Raw genomic sequence first — 17,457 nt, 5'->3', positions numbered from 1 at the left:
TCTGAATTTTTCTATTTCAAATCCACAATGCCTTCCTTCTTCCTTTTCAAAGTGGTAGACAAACTTGAGACATCCTACATCTCGGTTGCCAGGGAATGCCTGCTCCTTGAGACATGGTGAAACAACGAGATTTATTGCGTCTTCAAAGTATTCTTATGTGAATTCTCGCGATCTTTTTTTCATTCACCTCTAGAAGTGTTTTCACATGTGATTATGAAGTTTGTCATATTAATTATTTTGGCTACAATTGGCTGTGTAAACGGTGAGATAAGTTCCATTCCCCCAATGATTAGTTTTATACATAGGCCGGCAGAAAATGATGAAGATATTTGGCCAAGTTTTGACGACGGATTTAAAGGAAGTATTGGATTCTGAGGGAAACGGAGTGCCTGTTTTTGAATGTATCGAGGAATGCTTCCAAATACCTTGGTGTTTTTTGGCTTATATGATAGGTGAAAGACAATGTTATTTTTTCAATTTCGGATTAATAGAAAACCTGACAGTGGTTGAGACGAAAACAGAAGAAGGATTGATTGTTGCTTTCAGGGTAAGCTCACTATAAATTTCATGCCATCATCAAATATATTTCAGACAGACTTGCTATTAGACCAGTGCCCAGCATACGATAATATTGATCTAGTGGTAACACATGGCCCGGATGACATACCATGGACCAAGACTGGAAATGAGTTTAAATTCAAAAAATGTGTTGGCTATTGGAGAATGTTTAAAAGAGAGAATGGTGTCGTTGTCTGCATTCAATTTTTCAAGGAGGACACAAACAGTTTGGAGGGCGCAATACAGAGATGTCATGAAAGAGGAGGGTACCAGTTGACAGGAGTGCAATCCAAAAAAGAACTGCAGTGGATTTTTGGTGAGTGTAGTTAAAATGCATACAGTAGCGGTCATAGGTGAGTATACATCCATACTTTCATATGTATCTGAGCTGAAACCTGTCCGTTTTGCACAAACTTATTTTCAAAGGTAGCTGAAGTATTCAATAAAACTGGCATAAGTTTTTCGTTTGAAGTGATCAGCTGATTTTTTGGATTATCAATTTTTCCTGATCTTGATTTGAAAATCCGGAAAAATACGTTTTATTTTTAAACTGGACCCCATTTTTTTGAGTTAGAACTGCTTAGCAACGTTCATAAAAATAAAAAAAACTCCAGAAGTTCATACTGGTGTGCTTAAAACGTTATAACTCAAAATGGTCCGAATAAGCCAAAAAATGCGTACATTACAATTATTAAAATTGAAAATCATGATTTTGATAAAACTTGATTTTTTCACTCAAACCAATTCGGTTTCCAACTTTTACTCAACTTTTCATGTCTTTTGATTATAAACCAACTACAATCGACTAAAAGAAAGTCGAAAGTTTGTTTTTCATGTAAAATTCAACTCATACTTGCTAGTTCTTAATGATTCATATTCAAAAAACATTAAACATTGAGCAAAAGTTGAAAACCAAAGTTTTTTGAGGGAAAAAATGTTTTGAGTGAAATTGTTTTTCTCAAAATCATGACTTTCAATTGTAATAATTGTAATGTACGCATTCATATTTTTTATGAACGCTGTTCAACATTTTTAACTCAAAAAATCATACGGATCAGTTTAAAAATGAAGTTTTTTTCGGATTTTCAAATCAAGATAAGAAAAAATCGATAATCGAAAAAATCAGCTGATCACTTTAAACAAAAACTTATGTCAGTTTTATTGGATATTTCAGGTATTTTTCAAAAAAAAAATTATGGAAAACTGACACGTTTCAACTGAGATACGTCGGTACAGATAAGTGGTAAAATTTCAGACGCAAGAATTTCATTTTATACTTGGGACAAAAATACTGGATTTTGGATAAATGCAAGAAGACAAAACACTGGGGTGAATGACACGGTAAAAATCTTGGTCTAATTGTGAGGTTTCAATTTTTTGTCTTAAGCATTTCAATATAACTGATGGATACACAATTTTGGATCAAGACTTTTACCGAGAATTCGCTGACCTCTCAGGAACAAATGCGTGAGTTGTTAAATTCATTTAAAAACATCATTGATTCCAAAAACCAACAAAAAATGTTTTCAGAGGTATACCAGAAGACTGTTTGATGGTGAGCAATGCTTCTCGTGGCTTCCAAATGATTGATGTTCCTTGCGATAACAATAGTTACGGAAAAGGTTATGTATGTGGATATCCACTTGATTGAAAGAAATCGACGAATTTGTTTTAAACTTTGAAATTGAATGAATCCGAGTCTAGTTTGCATACTTTGGTAATATTACCCATTCGCCGGTGGCTGACCACTCGCTCAAAGTTCGGGCCGGGGACGAGGTGTGGGTATCGTTGCGATTACCGTAGTACTAAAACGTTTTTGGGTAAAATACGGTAGGGAGCCGCCGTAAAACGAAATTCCTGAATGAGACCCACATCTCGTCCGGTGCCGAACTTTGAGGGTGTGGTTAGCCACCTCCGAATGGGTTATAATATGTTTCTCGTTCCTAAAACTCTTTAATATTATCTTGGCAACTATATGAAGTGTTTTTTCTGGAACAGAAAGTTGAACATTGAAAAAAGTTGATAAATTAAAGGTACTGTATTCTACATTTTATAGAAAACAAGCAGAAAGTTACTAGTCGGAAAAAATATTAGAAGATATTTCATCAGAAATAGAATTTGTCTAACAGTATACTATCAATGTGAAATGGTTTTACTTTCTTTCCTAATAACTACTTCTTTTTAGTATGTTCATTTGTTTCAAAGGAAATTTTACCGATTCCAATTGAAGGCTTATAGAACAGATATCAGCAACATAAACATTCCTATAAAATCTGGAATTTCACAGTGATCATCTATTATATCAACAGCTTATTATTAGACAAATCTGACATTTTGTATCCGTGTGACTGAGTTCAAAAATGGAAACGCGCCGGAGCTCCAGAGTAACGAATAAAATCAACTTTTAATCACAAATAAAACGAAAATAAAGCAAAACAAAAAATCTATTCATTTCTAATATCCAGCCGGCGAATTCCCTGACTCCCTTCTATAATCCGCAGCTACAGTATACTCATCACCATCTCTCGTAATTGGGTACACAATTGCCAACGACTCATCAGTCTTCTCCATTTTTTGATTATGCTCCTTTTCTAGTTGCTCCAGGATTTTCTGGAAAAATGTATAAAGAATTAGTGATTTGGATGCTGTTTCAGGAATAAGTTATTTAACTTTGTAGGTGAATGGGTAGTTGTTGTTTTAATTAGAAAAATATATAAATATACTAAACTAATTATTTTGTTCTCCCTCTCCCTTGCCCAACACCTACTTTTTTAATTATCATTTTTCCCGGTTTCCCTTACTCAGGTTTAGTCTTGTGAGGGGCTTTACCTGATCTCCTGTGACTCTTATTGCAGATTTTAATAGTTAAATAAATATCAAATATCAAATTGGTTAACATTAAAAAAAAAAGCTAACCTCAGAGAAGTCTTCTTCCACTTCTGTCTCGAATGGTGTCAGTTGATTATGAACTCTCGGCATTTCAACTGAAAAATAAAAATAGTTAATAAAATTATCTGTTTCAATTTTTCCATTCTAAGTTTTCCTTGAATTCTTCAGAATTCAGGACTTAAAGGCTGTTTCAAAATAACTAACCTATCTCCGCAGCACTCTGTCCCAACAGCAACCCTCTAACCAGAGTCTGTGCAACCGCCGAAATAATTTTCGACCCTCCAGTGCCTCCTGTCACCATTTTCACCTCTCCACTCTTCGGATCGAATACAATTGTGGGACTCATACTACTCATTGGTCGACGTCCCGGTTGGATGAAATTCGCTTCAGTTGGTTCGAATCCCCAATGATTTCTGAATCCGGGTGTTGAGAAGTCATCCATCTGGTTGTTGTAGATGAACCCGTATTTTGAGAGCATTTTTGAGCCGAAACTGGAATTATGTTATAAACGTTTGGGACCGCTTAAATTATTGTAATTTCCTTACGCTGTGTTAATAGAAGAAGTGAGTGAAACCGCATTTCCATCATCATCCACCACACTGATTTGAGAAGTTCCACTGTCCAGAACTGCCGGAGCTGGAAATTGTGAACGGTATATCGATAATTTTGTTAGAGCCACAAAAAGAAAAATAGCTCTGAGATAATTTTTGTGACCGTTTCAAAAAACTATTTAATTTTCGAAAATTCCTTGTCTGTGATTGTTTTTCTTTTTCTGTTATTCAATTTCTACATTGTATATAGTTGTCAAGGCCCGGAGAAGAAAAAAACCAAATTGTGATCATTTTTGATAATTAAAAAAAGATAATTCTTCTTGCAGAATTTTGTTTTTTTGGTAAGAACTAATAGCTTTGTTGCAAAAACCCTCAAAAAATTAGTAAAATCGAGTAGGCCAACAAATTTCACAAGCTGATATCCTCTAGACGGAAGGTGGAAAAAATCTTAATATGCCGGAAAGCGGAAGGCGGAATCCCGCTCAACCCTGTTCTGCGACGAACTCCTGGGCTTTAGCAACTATGAATTTCTAAACTGTTCACTGATTACAACTTAAAACACATTGCATATTACACATACCAGCAGCCAAGTAATACTCCAAATCCTGTGACTGAGCCATCACTCGTTTACTTAAAAACTTAATGAATTTCCTGAAAATATCTTTAATTCTTAGTATCGAATCATTCACAACTCACCGATCCGTCAAATTCTTTGCCAACTGCATTGAAACCTCCGAGAACAGATAATCCCCTAGATGTCCTCTCTGTCCGTATGCCAGCTTTTGAGCTTCAATCAAAGTATGGTAGAATTCGGCGTCATTGAACATCTTTTTGTCGCGGTATTGCACTGGAAAAGTTGTATGTATAATGCAGTTTATGAACGATTGGATTCCTAATGAAAGTACTGAAACAGTAACAAATCTGAAATTCAGAAAGTTTGAGCATTATGAATTATGTTTCAATAACTTTACAACATGGTTACACCTAGCAGTCAATGTTGGAGGAGGATGAAAAAAATGCTAAGCACGAGAAGACTTTAAAAAATGCAACTCACTCTCCACAATCCTCGGAATAGCTTGAGTAATAGTCCATGACGATGGAGGTGGCGGTCCACACATTCTGTATTTTCCAAGGTCAGCGTAGAGGGTTTCTCAAAAAACAGTTGTTGCAAAAAATGTAAAGTTGCTCCTTCTCCTGTTGCAATTGCGCTCTACCGTTCTCACCTGTAACATGTGTCTCATAGTTCCTCAAGTCATCAATTGTTATGATTCCTCCATTTGCAAGCATCTCCTTGATGATTCCTTCAGCAATTGAGCCTGGAATCAAAACCTTTGGAACTGTTTCACAGTTTTCAGAAATTGGGTTTTTTGATAATTATTCTTGTTACGGCCTCCCTACTAATTGGTCTATCGCATTTTCAAAAATTACTCACACTACGCCTTCCTCAAAGCACTTACCATTATAAAACAACTGCACTGGATCCTGTGAGTTCGCAATAACTCTCAATAACTTAGCCAATGGATAATTCGACACAATCTCCCCAACTTTATAGAATTCTCCAGTAAACTTCGATGTGTACAAACTCCTCAATCCCTCAATTTCCGGTCTTCCCTTATATTTCGAAATCCGATCGAAATAATTGACCATCGCTTTATGCATTGGGAATCCCTTGGCTAGTTGAGCAGCTGGCATGACTAGATCTGACCATGGGATCACTTTTGATCCGTACTGCTTATAGGCAGTCCATAATCCGTGAAGTTCTCCTGGGATGCCGATGGATTGGTATCCAAATTGAGCCGATTCTTTGTCATGTGTATACATTTTTTCAGTGGCAAGGGATGGAGCGGTTTCACGGGAGTTGAGGAAGACACACTTTTTTTCTTCTCTGGAATTAAACCAAATATATCTGCGGATTTATCTTAAAAAGAACGTCTGTCACAACTTATCAAATTCATGAAACTGTAAAAACCCACTTCAAGTAGATCACAATAAAATCTCCACCACCAATTCCTGTTGCATATGGAAGGACTACTCCGTTACAGAATGTCGCAGCAATTGCAGCGTCCACGGCGTTACCTCCTTGAATTATCACATTCCTATAATTATAATCCTATATGTCAAGTTTCTGAAAATCTCACCTCGCTATCTCCGCACAAAACCGTGAATCCGCCACTGCTGCTGCATTTTTGTACTTTGCAGATTTTGACTTCGGCTCAATGACAACATGCTCCGTGTGTCTGTTCCCAGTGAAATTGTAGACCGTAGCAATTATAGCCCAGAGAAGGAGAATGACGCCAAGGACGGAGAGAACGAGTATTCCGATGTGGTATTTTCTGGAACAATTTTATTATATAGTGATATCCGGAGGATCACTATTTATTCAAATGTAGTAGTAAAGAAATGGATGCATTGAAACAGTGAGCAAACAAATTTATTCTGTAAACTACAATGTAGTTTGGGCAATGGTTTGGTAAACCATATCAGAGTTGTACGGAATGCCATTTTTCAGTTTCCGGAATACGGAATCCGGAATCAGAATGCCGATAAAACCAGGAATTCCGGAATGATCCGATAAATTTGCAAGGCCAAGTCTTTTTTTCGAGTGTTTTTAATGATAAATAAAGTTTAAAACTACTTTTGAGGGCCAAAACCGGAAAAGAATTACTATATTTGTCTTTTAAACTCAACAAAATCATAAATTTCAACTTCTGGACTCCGGAAAAAGGAAACTCAAAAAACCGGAATGAAAAATTTCATTTTCCGGGATCCAGAACTGGAATCGGAATGCCGAAAAAACCCGGAATTCCGGAACCCGGAATTTCCGGAATTCGGATTCCGGACAACTCTGAACCATATGTATGCTTTCATGAAATGACGCTCTGTTTCATTTTTATTTTATAAAACCTTAAAACAAATTCAGTATTATAGCGTTCATCAATTTCCAACTCACTTCAACTTTTTCATGAGATATATTCCTATACTACAATGTAGTTTGGATAATCTATACTTTCATGAAAAGACACTCTGTTTCGTTTTTAACTTAAATACCTTTAAAGGAATTTAGTATAATGACATTCGTCAATTTCCAACTCACTTCAACTTTTTCATGAGAATCCTCTCTTGAGCCATATCGGCTCGAGAATCTATCACCACCACCATATTTTTATAATATTAGTAAAAAGAACTGACGGGTAGAGTACAATGACATGGAAAAGTTATTGCGCCAGAATATCAAATAGTTCATGTGACCCTCCTTCATTTCGCATGCAAATCCTGTGTTACTGTGTTAGTATCATCATCATCATGATTTTATTGAAACTTTTTCGGAATCAATTACGAGGTTTGGAACATATTTTAAATAGAATATCAAAGAATCATGAACATGGGGTGAAATAGCTGGGAATGAAAAATAAAGGCGAAAAACTCCCACTCATTTCCCCCGAACATGAAACAGTGAACTCTTAAAACGGATCAGTTATCCAACGTAATGAATACACAGCTAATCAAACAGAATGTGGCAAACTGTGGAAACAAACAGTACAAATAAAGACAAACCATTTATGATTATATTTTTCTTGTTGCTGTCTTTTTGTTTATTAATGAACCTTTTCTGTTTTGGTGTATTGTAATATTGGTTTGTAAGCTGGCTTGTAATAATTTGCAGTTAGAACAATTTCAGTCCTCCATAAAAACAACTTATGAAAACATAAAATTCAAAAAAAAAAGTGATCTGTCATCATGTTTTTAACAAATTCATAAAATATTAGCTATGATTATGTTTCTCCGAAATTTTCTACCGTTTTGTGAAACTTTCAAAAAAGATTCGAAACAAAAAAATTGCAATCGCTCTTGGCTGTTCACAAAGATGCATGCGCAATTAAGGCTTCCATTGGGTCCAATTTTTGACCGACCTGACCGACCCCCGACCGACCGATCGCCGACCTACGCAATTTTTTCTGTCTGCATGCGCCATAATCGACGACAAATTTTGAAAAGAAATCCGGCTGAAAATTGACATTTTTCCGGGCAAGGATGACAAAAAATGAAATAAATTAGGAATAATTTGGACAAAATTAGAACTTCCAACAATTTTTAATACCAATTTTCGATCATAGTGCAATTTTTAATGACCCCAGGTTTATTTTTTCGATTTTCAAAAATCACTTGAAATTCGTCAAATTTTTTAAAGTGAATCATGTTTTGACATAATTTTTAGCGCATTTTTCACAATTTGAATTTTGAAAAATTCTGAAATTTATGAAAAAAAAAACTAAATTTAAACTTCCGCCGATAAATACGCAAACACTTGCGGAACTCTGTCGGCTCAGTCGGTCGGCAGTCGGTCGGGTCGGTGGTCGGTCGGCGGTCGGACCGAACCCGACTGCACCGAATGGAAGCCTTATGCGCAATAGCGGTTCGAGAAAAAATATGGTAGGTTATCAAAAAGTCATGAAACACTAAATAATTTCGTGCTTTAGACTTCTTACGTTTGGACTTCCAACTTACGCTATGATTGGCTGAAGAAAAATGATAGGCAAAATTAATTTCTCTTCTTTTCCTTCTACTTCTGTTCTACCTATTCTATCAGAATAGGGCACCGGTAACCTATGCGAACACGCTCTAATGAGAAGTTGCAGAAACAAATATTGAACAACTATTTTTCCGTATCCTAAATATATGCTCTGGATTCAAACAACTGCTCCTTGATTACTCAGTTATTATTTTTTCTTCTACTTATTTCTATAACTAATTATTTTAGATTTAGGAATATTGGTAAGGATGTTCCAAAAATGAATAGCGATTAATTTGATTCTACCTCAGAGTATAAAAAATGGTTGAAACTGGAACAAATTTTGTTAGAAAACTGTTTCTGTTAATTTATATTTGAAAAAATTGGAAATAGTTTTTAATGGAGCAAACTTTCCAGAACTATACCTCACATCATCCACCAACCCGGATCCCTCCGACGTCGTTGATCTCTACCAACAGGAAGTGCAACATAGCCTCGAAAATTGCTGAACGCTGTTTGCAATTATTTCATTTCGTAGACTAGTCCATTTTGAGATTGTTTTTTGATGGTGGGATATTCAGTACATTGTTTCACTAGTAAAACAAAATTCCAGCAAAATCGATTGCTCCTGATGTAATATTGTTTAAAAAGAACATTTGCTGTTTAATGGAATGAACAATAAAGATATTTATAATCAAAATTGATTCGCATCTCAATTATCCTCCAAACCACCCAAAAACAGAATTAAAATCTTCAAGGCACAGATCGTTGACGAGAAAGAGACCACCGTTTTTCTAACGCTTTGTTAACATTTTTCATTAAAATGACAAACATGATGAATGTAAAAAAAACACATATTATTTATCTGACATCCTTTACAACACTTCTAACTTTTCCCAATATTCTCTGTTTTAATAAACTGATAGAAGTTCTTACATAACTTGGTCCGTTTAGTGGAGAACATATTCTTATTTATATTTCAGTAATCCAGTTTTACAATATCTGAACAAATCATTCTTTTAATAATACGTTAAACTTCATATAGAACATCTCAAGACGCAAAGTTTATGGACGACAACCTTTTCAATCTTAAACGCTCATTGTATCAAAGATTACTGTGGTTCTTTTATTCTTTCTCCGCTTACACTATCTTCAATGAACAAAGGTTAAGAATCTTTCCAATCAAAACTTTTTGACGTTTCAATGTTTCAATAACTAACTACCTTTTGTAGTTTTTTCAATCGCTCAAGTGAATTAGGAAAAACTCCTAGTTACATGTACCCCGATACTAATGTTTCGAGACTCGAATCCCTGCTCGCTGACTATTCTGTTACTGCTTGTAATTTTGGTTATTTCGATATGAACTATTTTAATTTTAACAAGATTGGTGAGTTTTTGTCTGAAAGCGATAAAAAGACTTGAAACTAAATGTTAATGTTGGATCTATATGTGAACCTGTTATGGAACATGAGAAAATATGCAGCGTTAAAACAATTTTCACAGTTTCAATCAGTTCACTTAAAAAGTATCAGTAATCAAATTTTTATTCGTAAATGGAAAATGCACTTTTAACGGCTGAAAATGAGAGGAAAATGCTTTCGATAAAAATCACTAACCACGGTTTCTACAAAAAAAGTCATAGTCACAAATAGAACGGATTGGAGAAAAGGGGGACGGAGGGAAATCTGAATAAGGTAAAAAAGAATTGCACGTGAGCAATCACGCCATGACGCAATGACGAATTAAAAAATTTAGTTTTTTATCACAAAAAACCAAAGTTCAGAAAACCAAAAATATTCATTCATTTCTAATATCCAGCCGGTGAATCCCCCGATTCTCTTCTATAATCCGCAGCAACAGTATACTCATCATCATCTTTCGTAATTGGGTACACAATTGCCAACGCCTCATCAGTCTTCTCCATTTTTTGATTATGCTCCTTTTCTAGTTGCTCCAGGATTTTCTGGAAACAAGTATTAGGTTGGTGCATAATTTTCTTTCTTTTTTGAAGGTGTGACTTTGGTTCTCGATCTCTAAGCGGTGATATTGTTTTTCATCCCAAACTTTTTTGCATTTTTATGACCACTTTAGTGGCTATCACGTAACTTTTCAAGTTGGTGCAAAGACAGTCCGCTCGTGAAAACGATGGCTTTTTCGGTCGCCGACCAAATGCCTATTTTGGAAAGTTTTTTGATTCTAGTCGCATTGATATCAAAATGCTAAAATGTTTACGAGAAATTAAATTCAGTTTATAGAACAAGACTTTATCTTGTTATCACATTTTAGTTTTTAGTCGGAATGTTAAAAACAAAAAAGTTACGATCACACGATTGAGAGCAACGAGAAATCAGGGTCCAGCTGGGTTCAATCAGATTACATAAATATTTGAAAGAACATTTATACAAAACTATTTGTATATGTTAGAGGGTAACATGAGCAACTTATGCCATATAAAACTTATGAAAAAGCCATTCAATTAAGTGATGAAACTTGGGTGATGTATTCGCTATGATATTTGCGATTTTGAGTAATTTTGAGCAGTAGACCTGGGTGGAGTCTAGGTCTCTTCTCAACGATCCCAAACAAGTCTGAATTATTTTGTTACAAATAATCAACAGTAGATACATTGTTCTGAAATTGTGCAAAAGATCTAGTGGATTGACTAAGAAACAGGAGCTGTAGGCTTCATCAAACTTAAAAATCACGTGATTGTGATGATATTGACTTCGCGCTTCCAGAGAAATGAGGGAAAGTGCTCAAACATTCCAAACAAAATTGATTCAGATACATCAATGTCTATTCTACTCCATACTAAACATTTCCACCAATTTCCTTAGCTAGCGTTAAAGAAAAATTGAAAATACTCGCACATCCCTAAATTGCTGATCCTCACTTTTCTTCCGGGATTGGCACTAAACTATCGTTGCTCAATTCAAATGTCTTTATTATTTTTTCAAACATAACGTTCCTTGCATGTTTCAAATTTGAATAAATCACCCTTTCTCATCAACATTTTCTAAGAAGAAAAACTGAGACGAAGAATGGTACTGAAAAAGGGTTCCTTATGTGTTTTGATGTGTCTGCGGCTGAGATTAGACAGATGACGGACGTCAAGTCACAGGTAAAATTACAATGACTTATAGGTACTAATCAACTATATTTCTTTTCATGTGGGGTATTAGCCTTCAAGAAATTTCATGACAAAAATTGTCCAAAAAAAGAAAGAAATTTATGCACCAACCTAATATTATACATCGAAATGGTGATTTGGATACTGTTTCAGGTGTAAGGTATTTGACCTTGTGGGCAGTAAATTCTTCAATATATTCTGAATTAATTGGTCTAAATTTAAAAAAAAATCAAACCTCAGAGAAGTCTTTTTCCGCTTCTGTCTCGAATGGTGTCAGTTGATTATGAACTCGCGGCATGTCAACTGAAAAATAAACATATGTAGTTAGTAAAATGTTCTGTTTCGTCTATAACATTTCAAATATTTCTTGGAATTTGTCAAAATTCGGCAATGATCATAATTCACGACACCCTGCACCTTGAACTTTCTCAAGGGATTACAGACGCTTAACAGTGCAAACTCTTACTGTAGCTTAGAGGCGCATAGCAAAAATTTTTCATACAGTTTTATAGCAAAATAATTTCAACAATTCCTCTAAATTCTTTTCAATCCCCAAAAATATGGTTTTTATGGTGAAAACTTTTTTATCGCGTTATGCGCACAGTAGGCCTTTGACGTTTTTCCCGTCGCGCTGGCTCATTAAAAGTAGATTTTGGAGTAATAGGTTGCTGTGCAACATAACTTACCAGATGATGAGCTCTCGGCATTTCCATTGAAAAATAAATCTAGTTACTGAAATTATCTGTTTCATCTTTCACATTTCAAGTTTTCCTTGAATTCTTAAGAATTCTGGATTCATAGCTATGTAGATCAAAAATAACTCACCTATCTCCGCAGCACTCTGTCCCAGCAGCAACCCTCTGACTAGAGTCTGGGCCACTGCCGAAATAATTTTCGAGCCTCCAGTGCCTCCTGTTACCATTTTCACCTCTCCACTCTTCGGATCGAATACAATTGTGGGACTCATACTACTCATTGGTCGACGTCCCGGTTGGATGAAATTCGCTTCGGTTGGTTCAAATCCCTAATTATTTCTGAATCCGGGTGTTGAGAAGTCATCCATCTGGTTGTTGTAGATAAACCCATATTTTGAGCCGAAACTGGAATGGCGTGATAAATTTCTTGTAGATCTCTTCAATTATTGCAATTTCCTTACGCTGTATTAATAGAAGAAGTGAGTGAAACCGCATTTCCATCATCATCCACCACACTGATTTGGGAAGTTCCACTGTCCAGAACTGCCGGTGCTGAAAATATTCAAATAATAAATAAACGATGTTTTAGAGCCATGAAAAGTTTCAAAACAGCTCTGAGATAATTTTTGTGACTGTTTCAAAAAACTATTGTTTTTTCAAAAGAGAACCCTGTCTGTGATCGGAGACGCCTAGATTTTTCATTCTCTTTTTCTACTTCTACACAGTTGTCAAGGCCTGGAAAAGAGAAAAAATCCATTTCAAATTTTTTTTGAGATTCTTTCAATTTTTATGAAAAGTGTGATACCTTTTGAAAGTTTTTTGGCATTTCGGGCCTTGAAATCTATGGATTACTAATATGTTCATTAATTACAACTTGAAGCAACTAAAAAGAATTCGGCGTCATTGAATATCTTTTTGTCGCGGTATTGCACTGGAAAAGTTGTCTTTATAATACAGTTTATTAACGATTGGATTCCTAATGAAGGTACTGAAACAGTAACAAATCTGAAATTCAGAAAGTTTGATCATTATGAATTCTGTTTCAATAACTTTACAACATGGTTTCACCTAGCGATCAATGTTGGAGGAAAATGTTTTGTAATAAAATTTTACGCTCAAATAAATGCAACTCACTCTCCACAATCCTCGGAATAGCTTGAGTAATTGTCCATGACGACGGAGGTGGCGGTCCACACATTCTGTATTTTCCAAGGTCAGCGTAGAGGGTTTCTCAAAAAAAAGTGTTTCACATCTGACATATCAGTTGTTGGAAAACGTGTAAAGTTGCTCCTGCTCCTGTTGCGATTGCGCTCTACCGTTCTCACCTGTAACATGTGTCTCATAGTTCCTCAAGTCATCAATCGTAATGATTCCTCCATTTGCAATCATCTCCTTGATGATTCCTTCAGCTATTGAGCCTGGAATGAAAATCGTATTTTCAAAAATTACTACCACTGTCACTCCCTCAAAGACCTTACCATTATAAAACAACTGCACCGGATCCTGTGAGTTCGCAATAACTCTTAGCAGCTTAGCCAATGGATAATTCGACACAATTTCCCCAACTTTATAGAATTCTCCAGTAAACTTCGATGTATACAAACTCCTCAATGCCTCTATTTCCGGTCTTCCCTTATATTTCGAAATCCGATCGAAATAATTGACCATCGCCTTATGCATTGGGAATCCCTTGGCTAGTTGAGCAGCTGGCATGACTAGATCTGACCATGGGATCACTTTCGAGCCATACTTCTTATAGGCAGTCCATAATCCATGAAGTTCTCCTGGGATACCGATGGATTGGTATCCGAATTGAGCGGATTCCTTGTCATGGGTGTACATGCTTTCAGTGGCTAGGGATGGAGCGGTTTCACGGGAGTTGAGGAAGTCACATTTCTTTTCTTCTCTAGAATATGCAAGGAACAATATTTTTAAAAATTCTGTCGGAATTTATCAATTATAAGAAACTGTAAAAAACCCACTTTAAGTAGATCACAATAAAATCTCCACCACCAATTCCTGTTGCGTATGGAAGGACTACTCCGTTACAGAATGTAGCAGCAATTGCAGCGTCCACAGCGTTTCCTCCTTGGATAATTACATTCCTGTAATTATAGTCCTTTATGTCAGGTTTCTAAAAATCTCACCTCGCTATCTCCGCACAAAACCGTGAATCCGCCACTGCTGCTGCATTTTTGTACTTTGCAGATTTCGACTTCGGCTCAAGGACCACATGCTCCGTGTATCTGTTTTCAGTGAAATTGTAGACCGTAGCAATTATAGCCCAGAGAAGGAGAATGACGCCAAGGACGGAGAGAACGAGTATTCCGATGTGGTATTTTCTGGAACAATTTTATTATATAGTGATATCCGGAGGATCACTATTTATTCAAATGTAGTAGTAAAGAAATGGATGCATTGAAAGATTGAGCAAACTGGGCAATGGTTTGGTAAACTATATGTATGTTTTCATGAAAAGACACTCTGTTTCGTTTTTATTTTATAAAACCTTAAAACAAATTCAGTATTATGACATTCATCAATTTCCAACTCACTTCAACTTTTTCATGAGAATCCTCTCTTGACCCATATCGGCTCGAGAATCTATCACCACCACCATATTTTTTATAATACTATTAAAAAGAACTGACTGGTAGAGTACAATGACATGGAAAAGTTATTGCGCCAGAATATCAAATAGTTCATGTGACCCTCCTTCATTTCGCATGCAAATCCAGAGTTAGCATCATCGAAATGATGATTTCACTGAAACATTTTTGGAATCAATTTCGAGGTTGGGAACATATTTTACATAGCATATCAAAAAATCATAAAGATGAGGTGAAAAAGTGGAAAATGAAAAATGAAAAAGTGAAAAACTCCCACTCATTTCTCTCGATAGTGAAACAGTGAACTCTTAAAACGGATCAGTTAGCCAACGTAATGAATACACAGCTAATCAAACAGAATGTGGCAAACTGTGGAAACAAATAATACAAATAGAAACAATCCATTCATTTTCTATTTCTCTTTTTTTGCTATCTTTGTGTTTATGAATTGAATTCTTTCAGTTTTGGTGTATTCTTGAATAGATATGACCAGTCGGTTTACGTCGCCTGACGGCGACTAAACCTCCTTCCCTACACCACCCTTCTCAGTTTTACAGCGCCTGCGGCGCTTCTTAGCCGAACAGTTCGTTCCGATAAAGCACATTTGTAAAATCTCTCCTTTTCAGACTCAAATTCTACAAACTTTCTCAATGGCTTTTACTATCCTGATAGAATATAGAACTTATAATGAGCTGTTTTTGAATTTACCAATTTGAACTTTCTTCCTATGTTTTACTCATTTCAAAACAATCTCACAGAAGAACGTGAACTTGATAACTCTTCTTTCTTTCCTTCCCAAAAGGCGAGTGATCATACCGAAATGAGTTTTTACTTTTTGAATGATCGGCGGCAACTTTTTGAATGATCGGCGGCTTCTCGGAATATGGCAGACTAACAAGGGAACCTTTTAAGTGGTCCTTAATGCCAGCAAAAACGACCTATACAGTTCGAAAGAGGATGGTTCAAAACCTATAAATCAATTTTCAAAAGTTGCTTCCGTGACCTGTAAGTGTCTGAAATTGCCATCTGAAAATGGTCCATTTTTCCATTGATTTGCTGCATTTCGCCCTCTCGCCTCCTCCAAATCCTATCACGTTTGTAATAAACTGCGGCGACACTTTCAAAACGTGATCGAATGGCGCAGGTGGTTATCGTCTAGGCGGAGGAAAATTTTGGGTTGGTTCGACCCCTTCGCCATTTTTCTCTTTTTTTTTGTTTGATTTCTTTTTTTCCAGTTTTTTTCAATGTTTTTTGGAAGCTATCATAAAAGTTTGGCGGCACCTCTATCTGTCAACCGACAAATCTCTGTTATAATCATTAATTGAAAGGGATTCATAAGGGAATCACGTTGATGGTGGTACAAAATAGACTTTTATGATAGCTTCCAAAAAACATTGAAAAAAACTGGAAAAAAAGAAATCAAACAAAAAAAAGAGAAAAATGGCGAAGGGGTCGAACCAACCCAAAAGTTTCCTCCGCCTAGACGATAACCACCTGCGCCATTCGATCACGTTTTGAAAGTGTCGCCGCAGTTTATTACAAACGTGATAGGATTTGGAGGAGGCGAGAGGGCGAAATGCAGCAAATCAATGGAAAAATGGACCATTTTCAGATGGCAATTTCAGACACTTACAGGTCACGGAAGCAACTTTTGAAAATTGATTTATAGGTTTTGAACCATCCTCTTTCGAACTGTATAGGTCGTTTTTGCTGGCATTAAGGACCACTTAAAAGGTTCCCTTGTAAGACGGTGTTTTAACAAATTATCATCCAAGAATTCATTATTTTTTTGTAGACAACCGAGCTACGACGGGTCTTTATTCACATATCAGCTTCTTGAGTAGTGGTCTTCCATTTATTCTAGGCCTCGCTATAAGAAAACATGGTCTCCCGGCTCCTTTAATTCCCATTATGTTGGTGAACGTCAGAGCTGTGCGGAATTCCTTCCTCCGACTTCCTTCTTTCTTCTTCCGAGCTTTTTTTCACTTCCTTCTTCTCTCTTCCGACTTCCTTTTTGAACATTTCACTTTCTTCCTCCTTCTTCCGACTTCCATTTTTAGAAAATTTACATCCGACTTCCCGCTTCAGTCTTCCGTTGAAAATTTTCTTGCCACTTCCGACTGTCTTCCTTCTTCCGTCTTTCTTTTTCAAAAATTTACTTCCCTCTTCCTTCTTCCTACTTCCTTTTTCGAAAATTTTACAGCTCTGATGAGCGGTATTCAAATCTCAAATCGAACTTTCGAATCCGAAAATACCGAATGCTATCGGTCTGGGTCGTTCATGATGAAATATGAATTGTAAGATGACGGTAGTCTTTTGACCCGTAGCCAACGGGAGTTTTCAGGCTCTTGACCAAATTTTCATTCAATTTTCTCTCAAATGCAAGATGCGAAGCAGACTTATTGACAAATTTTTTTATCATAGTCGCTGTCTTTCCCTCCATTTAAATTCAAAAGCTCCTCAATAAATTACTTTCCCATAGCAAAAAAAGCAACAAAAAAATGTCCAATTTGAC

General features: G+C 36.1%; 4 protein-coding genes across 4 annotated transcripts; 1 reads left to right on the top strand and 3 right to left on the bottom strand.

Annotated features, from left to right (window-relative positions):
• Window positions 1–316: 316 nt before the first annotated feature.
• GCK72_012516 (uncharacterized protein) lies at window positions 317–2,209 on the top strand (the record flags this gene model as incomplete). Its single annotated transcript, XM_053729181.1, has 5 exons — window positions 317–547; window positions 592–874; window positions 1,814–1,899; window positions 1,946–2,025; window positions 2,089–2,209. The coding sequence occupies 5 exons, from the start codon at window positions 317–319 to the stop codon at window positions 2,207–2,209; spliced, it is 801 nt and encodes a 266-aa protein (XP_053583953.1).
• An 803-nt stretch (window positions 2,210–3,012) lies between these two features.
• Window positions 3,013–7,157, bottom strand: GCK72_012515 (uncharacterized protein; the record flags this gene model as incomplete). The annotated part of the gene is made up of 12 exons (XM_053729180.1): window positions 3,013–3,168; window positions 3,475–3,542; window positions 3,652–3,938; window positions 3,993–4,083; window positions 4,579–4,649; window positions 4,695–4,845; window positions 5,053–5,148; window positions 5,222–5,314; window positions 5,456–5,883; window positions 5,972–6,094; window positions 6,137–6,331; window positions 7,093–7,157. The coding sequence occupies 12 exons, from the start codon at window positions 7,155–7,157 to the stop codon at window positions 3,013–3,015; spliced, it is 1,824 nt and encodes a 607-aa protein (XP_053583952.1).
• A 3,158-nt stretch (window positions 7,158–10,315) lies between these two features.
• GCK72_012514 (uncharacterized protein) lies at window positions 10,316–12,614 on the bottom strand (the record flags this gene model as incomplete). Its single annotated transcript, XM_053729179.1, has 3 exons — window positions 10,316–10,471; window positions 11,874–11,941; window positions 12,464–12,614. 3 exons carry the CDS (start codon window positions 12,612–12,614, stop codon window positions 10,316–10,318), a joined length of 375 nt encoding a protein of 124 aa, XP_053583951.1.
• Window positions 12,615–12,790: 176 nt separating this feature from the next.
• Window positions 12,791–14,953, bottom strand: GCK72_012513 (uncharacterized protein; the record flags this gene model as incomplete). Its single annotated transcript, XM_053729178.1, has 7 exons — window positions 12,791–12,885; window positions 13,468–13,563; window positions 13,659–13,751; window positions 13,812–14,239; window positions 14,316–14,438; window positions 14,481–14,675; window positions 14,889–14,953. The coding sequence occupies 7 exons, from the start codon at window positions 14,951–14,953 to the stop codon at window positions 12,791–12,793; spliced, it is 1,095 nt and encodes a 364-aa protein (XP_053583950.1).
• Window positions 14,954–17,457: the final 2,504 nt, after the last annotated feature.

This window comes from Caenorhabditis remanei, chromosome IV (assembly GCF_010183535.1).
Source record: "Caenorhabditis remanei strain PX506 chromosome IV, whole genome shotgun sequence".
Lineage (NCBI taxonomy): Eukaryota > Metazoa > Nematoda > Chromadorea > Rhabditida > Rhabditidae > Caenorhabditis > Caenorhabditis remanei.
Note: the sequence above shows the minus strand (reverse complement) of the source record. Positions and strands in the feature narration are given on the sequence as shown.